This window comes from Corvus cornix, chromosome 1 (genome assembly GCF_000738735.6).
Source record: "Corvus cornix cornix isolate S_Up_H32 chromosome 1, ASM73873v5, whole genome shotgun sequence".
NCBI classification, from domain to species: domain Eukaryota; kingdom Metazoa; phylum Chordata; class Aves; order Passeriformes; family Corvidae; genus Corvus; species Corvus cornix.
This window is the reverse complement of record NC_046332.1, coordinates 93,149,712-93,165,056: the sequence shown is the minus strand read 5'-3', so window position 1 is coordinate 93,165,056 and position 15,345 is coordinate 93,149,712. Positions and strand designations below refer to the sequence as shown.

The 15,345-nt window shown below is 37.2% G+C and overlaps 1 protein-coding gene across 8 annotated transcripts in view; it reads left to right on the top strand.

Annotated features, from left to right (window-relative positions):
* The window catches only part of ARHGEF7 (Rho guanine nucleotide exchange factor 7), a 117,900-nt gene that overhangs the window by 80,376 nt on the left and 22,179 nt on the right, over nucleotides 1-15,345 (top strand). For all 8 annotated transcript variants that reach the window (XM_039549900.1, XM_039549894.1, XM_039549909.1 and 5 more), the window contains 8 exons: nucleotides 4,422-4,560; nucleotides 5,446-5,505; nucleotides 6,667-6,813; nucleotides 8,696-8,782; nucleotides 11,613-11,691; nucleotides 13,033-13,172; nucleotides 13,909-14,133; nucleotides 15,167-15,260. In XM_039549900.1, the coding sequence (XP_039405834.1) occupies nucleotides 4,422-4,560; nucleotides 5,446-5,505; nucleotides 6,667-6,813; nucleotides 8,696-8,782; nucleotides 11,613-11,691; nucleotides 13,033-13,172; nucleotides 13,909-14,133; nucleotides 15,167-15,260 (971 nt within the window). The remainder of the gene's footprint in view (nucleotides 1-4,421; nucleotides 4,561-5,445; nucleotides 5,506-6,666; nucleotides 6,814-8,695; nucleotides 8,783-11,612; nucleotides 11,692-13,032; nucleotides 13,173-13,908; nucleotides 14,134-15,166; nucleotides 15,261-15,345) is intronic.

Below are 15,345 nucleotides of genomic sequence, written 5' to 3'. Positions count from 1 at the left end.
AGCTGTGTCACGACGCTCTCAAAATGCGGTGCCTGTGTGCAGTCCTCAGACCCCTCAGCAGTGATAGCTCGTGCTCCATCTATTACAAACAGAGACCTCCTTCAGAAGTGTAAGTTGTGATTTTAAATGTATACATTTTTAGTTCCTGAGTCTGCTTTCCTTAAGGTTCAATGGCCTTTTTTTTTTCCTTCTGTTACTTGCAGGCACATCTGAACTTTGTTTACTTCCCTCTTCCATTTTGATTTGCAGCTTTTGAGGCAGCTGTACTGAGAAAGATTTGAATATATTAATAGGGCTTAAAGACACTTTTCATCGTGACCTTTAAAATATCTCAAGCTGTGAACTAACTCTAGTCTGGAGTGGGGAGAGCTCTTCAGCTTGAGATTTCAGAATAAATGAAGCACAGCATTTTGTATGCTTCTCTGCATTTTATTGTGTAAAGTGACGCAAGTAGTGAATTAAAAGTGTCATCTGCCTCTTTCTGAAAAGCTACTTGCTTAGGCAGTTGTGACTGAGATGATGATTTCACTGTTCAAGAGATTTTCCTGTTCAGCTAAATGATAGCTTTTTAATTAAAACATACTCTTAGCTGTGGACTGGTTTCATTTAGCATATACTGCCTAGGAGACTGTGGTACTTGCAGGCATCAATTGAAATTGTGACATGAAAGAGCCATTGTCTTTGGCAAAGCAGCTGACATAGACTGTTTTTTATGCTGCAATTAATTAAAAAATGGTTGTGAACTGTTGTCATGTTCAAACAGTATTTTAACCGACTCATTTATTTTTGAAAGGAAACCCTTCCATTATGTCCTGTACTGTATTTGTCATTTGTGACTAAATGAAAGACACTCACTTTAAGCTTTGGGCTAAAGTAACATCCATATTTTGATGGATATTTAATGTCCACAAAGCTGCAGAGGTGCCACGTTGGTGTAGCATGAGTAGAATGCTAAGGGAGTCTGCATGATGGAACTTCCCAGACAAAATTTGGGGTATTATTGTATTAAAGGGATGTGTGCCTGTATTCAGACTAGGGCTTGAACAAGCTGGCATGTCAAGACTTGTCAGAGAGAAGCGCAGAAGTGTATGAAAGAAAACATTGTCCTCTTGGGAATGTTGGGAGGAAAACGACGTCATTCAGTTTTAATTACACCTATTAACACTGCTCCCTGGAAAAGGCTTCCTGATGATGCCTTTGCTAAGCCTGTTTTTCAGGACTTTGTGTACCTTTCAAGTGAGCTGAGGTTTAAACTTGCTCCATAGGTTCCTGTATTGTGATTAAGTAAAAAGGGTGATGATCAACACCAAGTACCACTTGAGCAGAGGATGGCTTAACCACAGAGTGTATTTAGTTAAAGGGTTTTCAGAGTAGACAATGAAAACAAGATAATACCAGGTTTTTATTTCAGGTTTCCAAGAAGTTGATTTTAATTCAAGCTATAGTGAATTTTTTCCTGGTTTTTTGCACATCTATTTCATAATGCTGAAGTTGAAGAAATGGAACAACAATAATGAAAATAAGAAATGTGAATATGAGTGAAATGGTAACCAAAGCTCTTCCTACTGTAGAAGCATTAAAATTAAAGAAAAGGGGGAGAGGGAAGTGCAAGCATTGTCTTAGCGGATAGCACAGCAAATCCTATTTATATAATGCATTTATATGCACCCAACAGTATGGAGATGGCTGAAGAAATTAGGAATGGGGGTTTTTGCCCCTTAGCAGTCTAAGGGCAAAAATGAGCATTGTTCAGAACAGTGTTAAATTGAGTGGCCTGTGGTATTTGAGATTGGCACATCCTGTGGAAAATGCAGCTATGTTGGGGTGAAGGAGAATCTCTGTAATACACTTACAGATTATGCTGCCTGAAATGGGGAAGAGTAGTAAATAGTTTTAAAGGGCAGAGTTGGTAGAATTAGGCAGCAGGGGCTGCGTCTGACTGAAGCAAACAAAATGCAAAGAATGAGTTTAAACAGCTACTACTTCTTGATTCTTGTAAAAAATGTCTTTAAGAAGATGAAGTATGATGAAGTATCAAGTACTGTGTGTAACCTGACTTTATGGTGCTGAAATGGGTTGGGGTGATTACAGATGGAATTAATGGATAAAACAAAAAAGCAGTCACTTGCATGTGATTGGTGTCATATACATGGAGAATTGAAATTTAAAACCTATGAGTGCCTTCTGGCAGAAGGGCTTTCACAGGTGAACTTTGGTAAAGCTTTCTGTGTAAACTGGGTGTCATACCTTTATTACTTACTGAAAACAGTTTCTTTCCTTCTAACTGAGTCAGGAGGAGGAGAAGTGCCACCACACCATAGCCATGCAGCCTGATGCTTCAGTGAATTACCCTGAATATTTGACCTCGAAGTAGCTGGTAACACCATAAACCCAAGACATAGTTACAAGTCAAAATCTTTATTCTTGTTTAGGGTACCAGTGCAGTCAGCTGTCAAGTTCTGAAGTGGTGTGATTTTTATGCTAAGTAAGGGCTGTGACTAAGAAAGCATTAGGCAGAGTAGATCTTCAGCCTCCAGGTATTCAGAACTGGCCAGCTTTACTTAATTTTAAATTTAAGCTCAAAAAGTACTTGAGTTTATCTGTGTTGCATTATTATAATTCTTTATGCAAGGCATTGTAGGAGGTTTTTCAATGTGTTTTAGTTTTGGCTAAAACCTGTCTATGTCACAAGCTGATTTAGAAGGCCTGAAGTTGCTGATATATCCTGCTTAAGAGGGATGCAAGGTCTTTCCCAAGTGTGCCCAGCCCTTCTCTTTGCATCAGTAAAATGCACAGCAGGTGTTGAGAAATCCCCTCACCCTCTGTCTCCACTCTGTAGTTAAGTGCACCTGAAATAGCTCAAATACATGCACTGAGGAGTGCCTGGTTCTTGTTAGAATGGGGGCAGAAAGCTCTTGAAAGAGGTGGTGTAAAATTATGATGGGCCTGACAATTCAGAAACAATGCTGGATATACATAAGCAAGGTAGTATAAGTAAATTCCAATTAACTAATCTGAAGACAAGTAAACTTGGAATAAACTATGGAAAAGTACCTTCTTTTCTGTGAACTGGAGGAAACTTTGGTGTCTGGGAGGAGGGATGGTGGGTAAAGCACTTATGTTGGGATGGGAAGGCCACAGTTCACAGAACTGACTCATTTAGGTTGAAAAAGACTTTTAAGATAGCAGTGTTGGGTTAACAGTTGGATTCTAAGTCCACCACTAAACTAAGTCCCTCAGCACCATGTTTGTGTTCTTTTTCTGTTGTCTTCATCTATTTGGACAAATGACATTAATAAGTAGTGTCACTTGTTCTGAAATGGGAAGGAGTGCATGTGTGTCTTGAATGCAATAAGAGGTTACATTTTCAATAAACAACATTCTGTATTATTTTTGTTTAGATTTTTGCCTTTAGAATTCTGTGTTCTTTGGCAACTTGTATTTTATGAAACCTGGCAATCAGCCCAGATGCTGCCATATCTTCCGTTCCCAATGGAGAGGGCTCATTTTGTTCTTGGTAATTTAAACTTGAAAAGCTAGTCCTCCTCCACCATAGTCCTCTAAAATCTCTGCTTCATAAGCAGAAGATGTAGCTATTTTGTTTCCTTGATAGCAAAGGGAGCTGAAATTCTCACATCTGGTGCTTTAAGTGAGTTGCTGTAAAAAGTTGAAGGGCTGGACCAGCTCTGAATTATTCAAATACCAAAAAATATCTGGAGAGGGGAAGTAGCAATTCATGATACATGGAGAGAATGGATTTCTTACAGTGGCTTTGCTGTCAAAAGAAGTGTGTTGTATAAGTCTACACGTAGTGAAACCCTAGCTCATTAGGGAATAGACTGCGTGGTGATTATTCCTACCATTTGTATGGATGTTGGTCATTTTTTTGCAGGAACACCTTGGATGTGAGATGAGGTCATTAAGTGTGGGAGAGAAAAAATTTCTGAAATGTTCTGTCTTCTCATTCTGTCTGTCACCATAAAAATACCTATTTTATTATTATATATAAAGCAATTGACTCTTGCTTGTGTATTACTTGTGTAAACCACCTCTAAGGTGGTATGTAATTTTACCAGCATAAAGAGCTGAGTAATAAAATACAGCTTTATTCTGTAATTGTTGCTTGAATGATGGAGCATTTAGGAATTGTCTTTGAGCACTGGTTGTCTAGAACAGTGGATTTGATCCCATGTATGTTTTTCCCTGGATGGACCCCAAATCTGCAAATGGCTTTTGTTCCTGTGTTTTATTTAATGCACAAACTTGGTCACAGCACTTAGGTTGTACTTGAATTAATTTTTATTAGGCCTCCTGTTTTATTGTCATCTTCATTGCAGGTGAAAGACTGAATCATGAATCCAATGTAATTTATTTGTGTTGATAATTTAATCCTAATTTGCTTAAATATCTTGTGTACACAGTGAGGAACTAGGAGAATTCATGGAGATGAAAGGTGCCAACAGCCCTGGGATCCTTGTACTGACCACGGGCCTCAGCAAACCTTTTATGCGTCTGGATAAATACCCCACGTTACTCAAAGAGCTTGAAAGGCACATGGAGGTATATCTTATCAGCATTTATGTTCCAGCTTAATGATGATTTGACAACAATTATTTTAAAGGTACATGTCAAACATGATGGGACCCAAAATTACATTTGTTTGCTCTTCCGTCAGCCTTCTAAACTACAGGCTGCAGTGGTTTATGTAAAAGTCAGTGCAGTGAAACTTCCTGTAAAAGCTAAACATTTAAAATAAAACTATCCAGAGAAGCTAATCATCATTCCTAGAATAGTCTTATCACAGTCTCACAAGTTGACTTGACATTGAATGTGTCTCCCGCACACTACTTCAGGCCACTTTATCTTGTAGAGGGAGTGCTGCTTCTCACCTCAGCATGTCAAACATATTGGCAAAATAGTCCCTCTGACTTTTAGTGATTGCTGTCCAAAAGTGATGTTTACAGGAAGAGAAGGTGTTTGAGGACCTACTGTTTTCACCTGTTGCATTTTATAGGTTAGATGTTTGGAGTGTGAAAAAAGAGAAAAGTAGAAAGCGTGAGGGTCTTGTCACACAGCTTAGTTTGTCATCCAGTGACAGCAGAACATGTTTGTTAGCCTGTAGGGAATCACCTTTGTGACAAAGCTAACCAGCCAAACAAAACTCTGTAAATACTTTCCTCTTAGGATTTCAAAATCTCTTATGCACTAGGTCTTGTAAAACTTCTGTGGCTCTATTTTAAGTATAACTAGGATTGTGCTAAGGAACTGCAGTTTTGCTGGAAGCCAGACCCAGCAGTGTTAGATATAAGAAGGCCATGAAGAGACCAGATCAGTCTACAACTTCAATTTTGCAAAATTGTTTATTTGTTTTTACTTAAGCCTCTAACATTTTTTAAAATTAATTTTGCTTGAACTTTTAATGTATGTTTTCTCCATTGTTTTTAGGATTATCATCCGGACCGTCCAGATATTCAGAAATCCATGACTGCCTTCAAAAATCTTTCTGTAAGAGTGATAAAAGAATAGATGATGTATTTTAAGTAGAATGTTTTCTAATTTCATCTCCCTCTATTGCTTAAAAAAGTGAAGCTTTTTCATAAATGTGTAATAAATTTTCAGAAGCATGAAAATCAATGCTGTATGTGGGCAGAGCTAGGGATGGTAATTTGTTGGGGAGTTATAGCAAATAGACTACTGGTATAAGCATTGTGCAAAGTATTCTGCACCTTTTTGTCTGCCCACTCATCATACTTCATCTCCCTGTCTACTAGTGCTAGCAGGACTAGTGTTCTGAAGAAGAGCTTCTTTACAACAAATGAGTACATGTTCTGATTTTTTTTTTTTTTTTCTAAGTGCATTCCTTCTAGGGGAATGGTGTTGGATTTTAGAGAGAGAGAGGCTGAAGAGGAAAGTGCTAATAAAGTTCAGAAGATGCAAAACTTCTAGTAATAATTGGAACAGGAAGCCTAATTTGAACAGATAAGCTGCTACTGTCTTTACAAAAAATGAAAAACTATGCCTCAACTGCAACAAGCATATAATTAATGCAGTCTCAGTTACAATAAACTTAATGTGTTGTGCTTTGTGTTAGAAATGTGTGCTGCTGATAACCTGGCACTTTTTATTTTTTAAATCAGAAAATTTAGTATTGCTTGTGTTCAGAAGAGGTTTGTGGATTACATCCTATTGGGTACTATACAAACTAGAGCAGGTTGGAGTTACTTAATAAAAGTAGGAACACCAGGTTATACACATTCATGGTTTGCACAGGTGGCATGTCTCTTTTTACTGAAAGAAGATGCTTTGTTGTATAGACGTGTATTTCTGACAGCTGTGTTACTCTTTTCTGCTGAGCATGTCCATTTCTGGTTAGTCATACCAAAATTTGAAATATAAAAGAAGGAGTAATTTGAGTAACAGCACTATGATTGAATTTGGAATAGTAATTGAAGTCAGTGTATTGAAAAGTCATAATAATTAACTTAGTAAAACTAGTTTATAAAAAATATTGGTAATAGTCATCTAAATGAAAATGCTTCATGTAAGGTGCTGTCTTTTGTGTATTACAAGCACAGCAGTAAATACAACTGTAGTAGTATTTTTACCTGTAACTCATTCCAAATTGGTAGAGTTTATAGAGATGATGTTTTTCCCGATGTTTGTTAGGCACAATGTCAAGAAGTACGGAAACGGAAAGAACTTGAACTGCAAATACTGACAGAAGCTATTCGTTGTTGGGAGGGAGAGGATATCAAAACACTTGGCAATGTGATTTACATGTCCCAAGTCATGATTCAGTGTGCTGGAAGTGAGGTAATGTCCTTCTCATCTTTACTGTCAGTCTTTCAACAATTTTGAATAAAATTAATTATAATCATTATGCAACAGAAATGGAGTGTTTCAGAGATGGTAATCTAAGTTAAAATCTTTCTCTGTTGATTTAAGGCATTTTTTACAAAACCTGAAATGAAATTCCTTGAAGATGGATGGTCTCATTTGTAAAATTTACTGAAAAGTGACTGAACACAGCAGTTATAAATATTGTAAGATAATTTTTGCAGGACTTTTTAAAAAATACATAATTAAACAAGATTTTCCATGTGTTCTTAAGTTACAGGATCATTTTGCATAGCAGTTATTACAGTGTGTTTTAAATAGCAAAAGGTTTAAAGTTTTATATTGTAAGGTGTCTGAGACAAATTTTTTTTTTTTTTTGCTGTTTTGGACACCTTGCTCAAGTAGTAAATTTTGAAATACAAGCTTGAGAACCAAATGATCTTTGAGAAAAAGAATAAGAAGATACATTAGAAAGTTGAAAGTGGCAAAGTCAGGTGATTTTTTTTTAAAAACCAAAGAAGCAAATAAAACGAAGAAAAGCTTGTCTTACCAGAAATAATGTTAAAATAATCTTAAAAGCAAGTGCTAACAGAAAGGCAATGTTATACAGGTTACTGACGTTTTTATGGCTTGTTGTTCCCCTGAAAAATCAATGAGGCTTTGAACCTGATGAGGGCTTTTGAATTGCAACCTCATTCAGTCCATTTCCTCCCTTAGAACAAAGAGGTCCATAAATATAAAAAAAAAAGAAAAATGTTTATGGAACTGAATATTTAAAAGTTAGTCACTTAATATTTTTCTCTCAGATATTTTGCTAGGTGTTAAAGTAAATAATAAATAAGATTCAGTAGAGCTGATAGTGCATCTTCTGCAGTCATGTCTCTTTTTGAAGCCTTCAAAACAAAACAAATCACCATCCCCCATGCTCATCATGAGGTAAAATGTCAAATGTAATGGACTTCTAGAAGTTTCTGTGTAGCATTATGGCTTTTTGGTGAGATACAGAACAGCTTCATTTGTGCAACAGCAACTGGCTTTGGTTTTGTCTTTTTAAAAATGATACAGACATTTGCAGATGTTTACTTAAAAACATTAAAACTTGCTAAGGACTTGTAATTTTGCAAAGATGCTTGAAATTAAGACAGTGGCTCTGTCAATTGATATACTTATTTTGTTATTAAAATATTACACTTTAATGCTTCTCCCTTTTATCTATAGCAGTAGATTCAGAGTAAACTTATTCCTCCTTCCATAAAAATACCCCAAAACAAAACCACAATGGGTAACTTCATACATGAAATCAGCAAATTAAAACCAGAACAAAGTAATGAGTGCTTTTGTTGAGACTATAGTAATTATTGCTTTGCTTTTTCTACTTTGGGGCATTATCCAGTATTTAAAAATCTGATATCTCCAATTTGAGAGACCGCAGTCTTGATACGACCGTAAGAGTATCCATCTAAATTATATGAAGAAATAGATCCAGTGTGTAATTTTGGTTTTACTGAAGTTGGCCAAATGGTTGTTATCGTATTAAACAAGGTCAGCATTTCACCCAGACTGTACAATTCCTGCTTTGAAATACTAGGCTGTACTCACCAGGAAGAAGTATAGGCATGTGTTAGTAGCACTTTTCTAATAGAAAATAAATAATTCTGTCATCTTCTTCCCTTTTTTTTCTTTTTTTTTTTTTTTTATTTTTCTACATTCAATGGAGAGATAGTATTGCAATGAGCAAATATTTGTGGAGTAATCATGCAGTTATAATGCTGATAGCTTTTAATAATATAAAATAAAAAAATGGGAGAGGGGACTTTGTGATGGTGTATTTACTTTTTCATTTTCTTCTTTTAACAAGGAAAAGAATGAAAGGTATCTTCTTCTCTTCCCTAACATTTTGCTAATGTTGTCTGCCAGCCCAAGAATGAGTGGGTTTATCTATCAGGTAAAGTAATACATTTACATATGTGTAAAAATGTGCTGGGGTTTTTGTTCTTTCCAAATGATATTTCATAGGAAACTTGAAAGGATTATTAAACTTTTGCATTTATAAAGATCAAAGGTAATATCTGCAATAAGAAGTGGTCATCTGTCTTACAATATTCTGGCCTAGAAGCCCAGGGTTTGATTTTCTCTGTAGTTGTGACTATCACTGAGGAGACTTTTTTTTTGTACCTTGTTAGTAGTAGCTGATGAGAGGAAGTATTGGTAGCTTTTTACATCTGTGTAGGAAACCAGTGCTGCTGCATGGGTTTGTTAGTGCTCTTTGACTGCTGCTTGAGCATAGCCCCCTTAAGCTTTCATTAATGTGGATTAGGCTGTTACCATAGTTTTAGATCCATCCACATTAGTGCTTTTATCTTTGAATCAGTGGCACACTTTTTAAATTAATCTTTTAGTTTTTTCTGTTTAATGAGTCACAGAGTAGAAGTTGCTTTGGGGCTTGCAGACTAGATTCCCTCTGGATGAAGCTGAAGGCATGCTCCAAAAGTATGCTTGATCTGCTCTAAATGTAGGAAAAGATCAAGTACGTGGACTGACATTCAATCCCTGGCCCCAGCCTTGGGCTCCCCAGTGTACCACCACCTGAAATGCATACAATGTGGCGCTAGGGACCTTAGCACCAGGTGCTTTGCTTCACAAATCCCTGCTCATAGCTGGTAGACACAGCCTTTGAGCTCTCTCCCAAGTTTCCTATCTGAATACTTGTGGCTTTTGCCCCACAGGCCTGTTCCAGAGGTGGAACAACTGCTGTAGTGCAGGAGTGCCATTTGTCTTGGCTCCCTTGTAGCTCTAGGCTGTGTTTCACAGAAGCACTTGCATCTTGGGTATGAAATTAAACTGTCAAGCTTTATTTTGCCTCTCCTATTGTGTATCACTTGCATTTCTTCCTACCTCCCACCTTATCCTCTAAGTGCACAGCATTTTTCAATAACTAACTAAATAAATAAGCCATTTTCTGATTAGTCTTCAGCTTCTACTCAGAATGGCCACAGCCCCTTCTTAGTGTTCACTCTCCAACCATCTCTTGAAAGCAAAACTCTTAATTTCCTCGTAACCTCATGTGTGATAGTCCCATCACTGAGTACGTCTCAAATTTTAATTGCTACCTATTCACAGCAAGATGAATATTACACTTACTTCATCAGTGTTTGTGTCTGAGACAGTTGCTCAGAGCCCATGTCTAGAGTTTGTAATGTGGGCATCCTGGACATTTTTTCTGAGGTTCACATCTCAGAACTGGGATGGATAAGGGCAGAAGATGATGCGGTTTCTTCAGTCATTCTCAGGGAAATTAGGCCACTGAAGGCATCATCCAACAGAACACCTTCTTGCATTTCTGAATAGCCCAATTGTCAGGCTTCAGATTTTCTGTTTGATATCTACCATGTGAGCTAACGGGAAGAACTTTTAGCAGTGGTAAACTGAAGTCACAAGGAGCAGGGACCATACATCTTAGGAGGGGTGCACAATTTTTTGTGAAAAGAAGGGGAATATAAATGATTCACAATTTCAGTTCAATTTTCTCTGATTTGCTGACTTTGTACTTTTTCTTGCCACGTGGTTCAGATCTCTGTCACCAGTCTTGCCTAGTGTACCCCCATATTCCCTTCCCACACATGTCAGCAGTTCTTGCACATCTCTGTTGTTGTGGTTGTATGCTGTGTTACTCATGAAGCAGCAAACATGGAAGAAAGGGAAAAGAGCAAATTTTAGCTGCATTGTGTTGTGCACATGGCCACCATGTTTCCTTCAGTGGGGAAGCCGCTACAAGAAAACTCCTCCTTTCTCTTTGGTATCTTGGGCCTGAGCATGCTCTGCGCCTACAGAATACCAAGTGATTTTTCATTTTCAAGCTTCTAAGAAGCCTTTGTCCATTCTGCTGTCATTAGGAAAGAAGAAAACATAAAGTTGGTTTGTATTCTTTTTGCTCTTTTGGAGCCAAAATTCCACAGTACATAGTATTTGTGTGTTCACCAGCATTTGCTGAATAGTGTTTCTGTGCAGGAGAATACAGGATCTCTCTTAAAGAGCTTTTATTGAAGTTTCATTTTCGGTAAAGCCTTTCATCCCAAAAATACTCAATTTTATTTATTCTTCTGTGTTTCTAAAGGGTCAAAAAGTTATCCTAAACTGACTTTTTTTCCCCTGTTTGACTGGCTTTAAAATGGGATCTTTTGCAAAATTAGCATGTTCTTCTGAAGAAACTTTACAAATGTGAAGGTGTTCATGGCTTCCCCCCCTTCCCCCCCCCCCCGCCAAAGTATTTCCATGAGGGAATTTAGCAGTGGCATTATTAGAGAAATAAATAGTCAGGAAATAATAGATGCATTTATTTAGTGAAATACTCCTTTATAAATTTACTTGTTCTACAGACCTTATTCTGGGAGCTAATCAAACAGTTTGCAAACAAATGTGCTTAAAGAAGAGTCACAATTACCTCCAATCATGTAATATGGATGACCCTGAAGGTCTCAGTTTCAAGAACCTGAGACTGAGCAATGATCACTGTTACATTTGTATGGATTTCATAGCCTGAATAGGTATCAGCTAGACTTACTGATGTCACAGATGTCATTTGCAGAAGTTGGACATATGGAAAAACTCCCATTGTGAGATGTCTGTATGAATTTTTAAATGTTTTTAAACCCTTTGGGGGGTGTGTGTCAATTTACTGTGAAGGTCTTTGAGAGCTTCAAGTTAGTATTTTCTTCAGTTGGTAAGGTTTTTATGTGTTTTGTATTTAATGCCAATGTTACTTTTTTTTTTTCAAGGGAAAACTGCCCATGACGGGAATGACTATTACAAAGCTAGAAGACAGTGAAAACCATAAAAATGCATTTGAAATATCAGGTATTGCCCATTAGTATTTTTATTTACTACTTATTCCAGGATATACGGTTTCAAACATCAAATGGTCGCCCTGGACAGAGGAAGAAATTTTTTCGTTGTGAGGGTGACCAAGCACTGGCACAGGGTGCCTGGGGAGATCACTGTCCTTGGAGGTACTGGAAAGCTCTCTGGCCATGACCCCAGGCAACCAGCTCTAGGTGTCTGTGTTGAGCAGTGGGGGGAGTGGGACTTAGAGGTCCCTTACAGACTCAGCCATCCTGTGATTATACAAACTTTGTAACACAGCTGCCCGGAGCCTCGCTTGAAGACTGCTTTTTACTGCTTTCCTTAAGCAGTTCAGGAGCTCTTTGTGTGGGATTCATCCTGGAATTTCTGTATCTTAATGAATGGAGGCAGTAGCCTTGGAGAAGGTCTTTTATAATAAGCAGTTCAAAGTACACTATTTACTGAAAGAATAAGAATTCAAGAGGCTCTGGAAGAGTTTTCTTCTAGAAATTGTCTGCCTCTTTCCTGAGAGACCTTTAGCATCTCTGATGTTAATGATTGTTGCCATTATGCTTATATTGGGTCATTTCTATCTGTTTAGTCATTCATTTCATCATGTATGTCCTCAGGTAATTTAAAGGACAGTACAGGGTCTGTATGGTGGAGCTTCATACCTTCATTAATTTCCTGCATCAGTTCTACCTCCAAGCAGGTTGCATTTAAATAAGGCAATTTTCACTGTCTCAAGTATGATATCAATGCCATGAGGTACAGAGGAAAAAATTGTTAATGTTGAGAAAAAACCCACTTTTTTTTGAGACAATAGCTATGGAGCTGACCTCAAGGGGAATGTGATGGGTTAAATGGTGTTAAGTGCAGAAATGAAAGTTGTCTTGGGTTGAGATTACATTCCCAAGTGATTTTTGCCTTAGCTTTAATTTTATGCCTTCTTCTGAGAGAAGATTGGTGAAGTCTTATTTTATAACTTTTCCTGTGTTGTAGTGTACAGACTCAAGGATGACATTTTAGGCTATCTGGTGGCTTTACTGGGGAAGATGGAGAAGCATAAGGCTGCTAGATGAGCCTGTCTCCTACTCTTGTCATTTAAGGTTGTGCTTAATTACTAGAGCTGGGAAGAAAAAAGTAGAACTCCTGTGCTTGACTATGAATAAATACATTGAGGCGATGTGTGTCACAACCTGGAAAAGTGGGATGTTGTACTGAAAAAAGGTTTTAAATTTTTGCTTAGTACTGAGAGCGTGTAATGTTTTAGGAAACGTGTCTTTTTTAATCATGTCAGATTGACTAAGTTGTTCTTTTTTCATTTCCTATGTCTTTCTGATATCTATCACCTAGGAAATATGATTGAAAGGATACTAGTATCTTGTAACAACCAACAAGATTTGCATGAATGGGTGGATCACCTGCAGAAGCAAACCAAAGTCACAACTGTTGGGAATCCCACCATTAAACCTCACTCTGTGCCATCTCACACAGTAAGAAAGAGCTTCTGGGTTGAAGTGAATGAGCAGAATTAGCTTATCTGGCAAATATAACACCATGGAAAGCCTTATTTTTTTAAATTGTTCATTAGTAACAAGAACTGAATGTTGTCACTATAGTTTAATAGGTAAAAAGATCATTCTGTTTTTAATTGTGTGAACAAAGAATAAAATGCTTTAAAACTCAGTGTAATAGTTTAATGGGGTAAAAGAAAGTTCATTATCATTATTTTTTCTATTTTGGCCATCGCCGTCTTATAAGTATACTTGGAACATTAGGTTGTAATTGGTGATGTACTTGACAGGCTGTGGAGAAACAGTAATTTCTTTTGGGTTCTGCATTTGAATTGCTGGATATGAATGGATATAAATTTAGCTCTGCCCTTAGTGGTGAGAGAAGTGGGAGCAGGGTTTCTCATAGCTGTTCTTTGTTTAGTTTCTGCTCTGTGGTAGACAATAAAAAAATTTTAAGCCTCTTTTTTATATATACATATAAAATAATTTATATGTAATATATAAATTTATTTATATGTAATATATAAATTTATTTATATGTATATATACATATAAAAAAATTTTTACACTAAAATAATTTAGTGTAAAATTTTTCAAAGGCCAGCTATAATAAACAGAAGTGCTATATAGCAAGTGGGATTATTTCACCAGTCCTTGATGACATTGTCTCTGTTATGATAATATGCTTTCTTTGCTTTCCTGTCATGTTTGACAGCTTCCTTCCCACCCAGTGACTCCCTCCAGCAAGCATTCAGACAGCAAGCCAATACCACTGACTCCTGCCTACCACACTCTCCCTCATCCATCACATCATGGGACTCCACACACCACAATAAACTGGGGACCGCTGGAACCTCCGAAAACGCCCAAGCCTTGGAGTCTGAGCTGCCTGCGGCCTGCACCTCCACTACGGCCTTCAGCAGCTCTTTGTTATAAAGAGGTGAGATGCAGCAGCCAAGAAAAAGGACAGCGTGGCAGGCCTTTGATAGGAAGTTTTAAATTTTTTTGTGGTGGCTGTATGTGACTTTCCTTTAATTTTGTAAATCTCCTAAACAACAGGGAAAAAGTGAGAGTTGATCTGCAGTGCAAGATTTGTACTGAGACTTAGTTGCTACAAGAGGTTCTTCTGTTTGGCCGTACCATGTGCTAATTTTGTAATTTAACTTAAAATCCTTTCAGGCTTTCATGTGTAGGCCACTAAATTCACCAATGTATTTAAATTTCAATCATCTTTATAGTGTTTAGCATACAATAACATTAAAAACGCACCTTGATCATCTTTGGTAGGTCCTGCTGAGTCACCTTTTTACTGTCTTGTTCTGTATTTTCACAGATGATGTGTTGTATCCTTAAGGTAAAGGGTAGACCAGCATTTTCCTTTTGTTTCGAAAACTTAGTATTGTTCCTGTAAATTATCATGACCACATTTTGAGCAGAAATGCTGCTGGGTTTGTTGTTTGTTTGTTTGGGGTTTTTGCTTGTTTGTTGGTTTGTTGTTTTTTTTTTTTTTTTCCCTGTAGAGTTCTGTAAAAACAGACCTAAACTTTTACAAATTTTGGCTTTAAAGAGTATACTACCTGCCAAGCTTCCTTGTTAGGTCCTTTTTTTACCTGCTTCCCAGAAGAGAAGTAAAATGGGTTGTCTCTTCAACCGTTCAGGAAAAAGACCTGTGTTAATATATTCCTGCCTCTTCCCTTCTCTCTAGCTCCCATACAGGCTGAATGCCTTTGCACCAGGTTTTATGTGTATTTCTGTTAATAGAACAGATAAAATACTTGACTTTGTATATAGTTGGAGGAAGGGTAGAGAGGAAATCAGCCAATTCAGGCAAATTGAACATGGCAAAAAATACTAGTAAACTGTATTTTGGTTCTGTTAAAAGGTTTGCAGTTAGTAATTTCGGTATGCATCTTAAAAGTTAAATTTTTGAAGTAATGTGGAGAAGCTCTACTCTTTTTATTTTTCCTGTACAGGATCTCAGTAAAAGCCCTAAAACCATGAAAAAACTGCTTCCCAAACGCAAGCCAGAAAGGAAGCCATCGGATGAAGAGTTTGCACTGAGAAAAAGTAAGAGAGACTTGAACAAGTATCTGCACAATAAAAAGGCTGCAATTAACATCACTTTAAATTCTGTGAGAGTTAGGTGTACAGT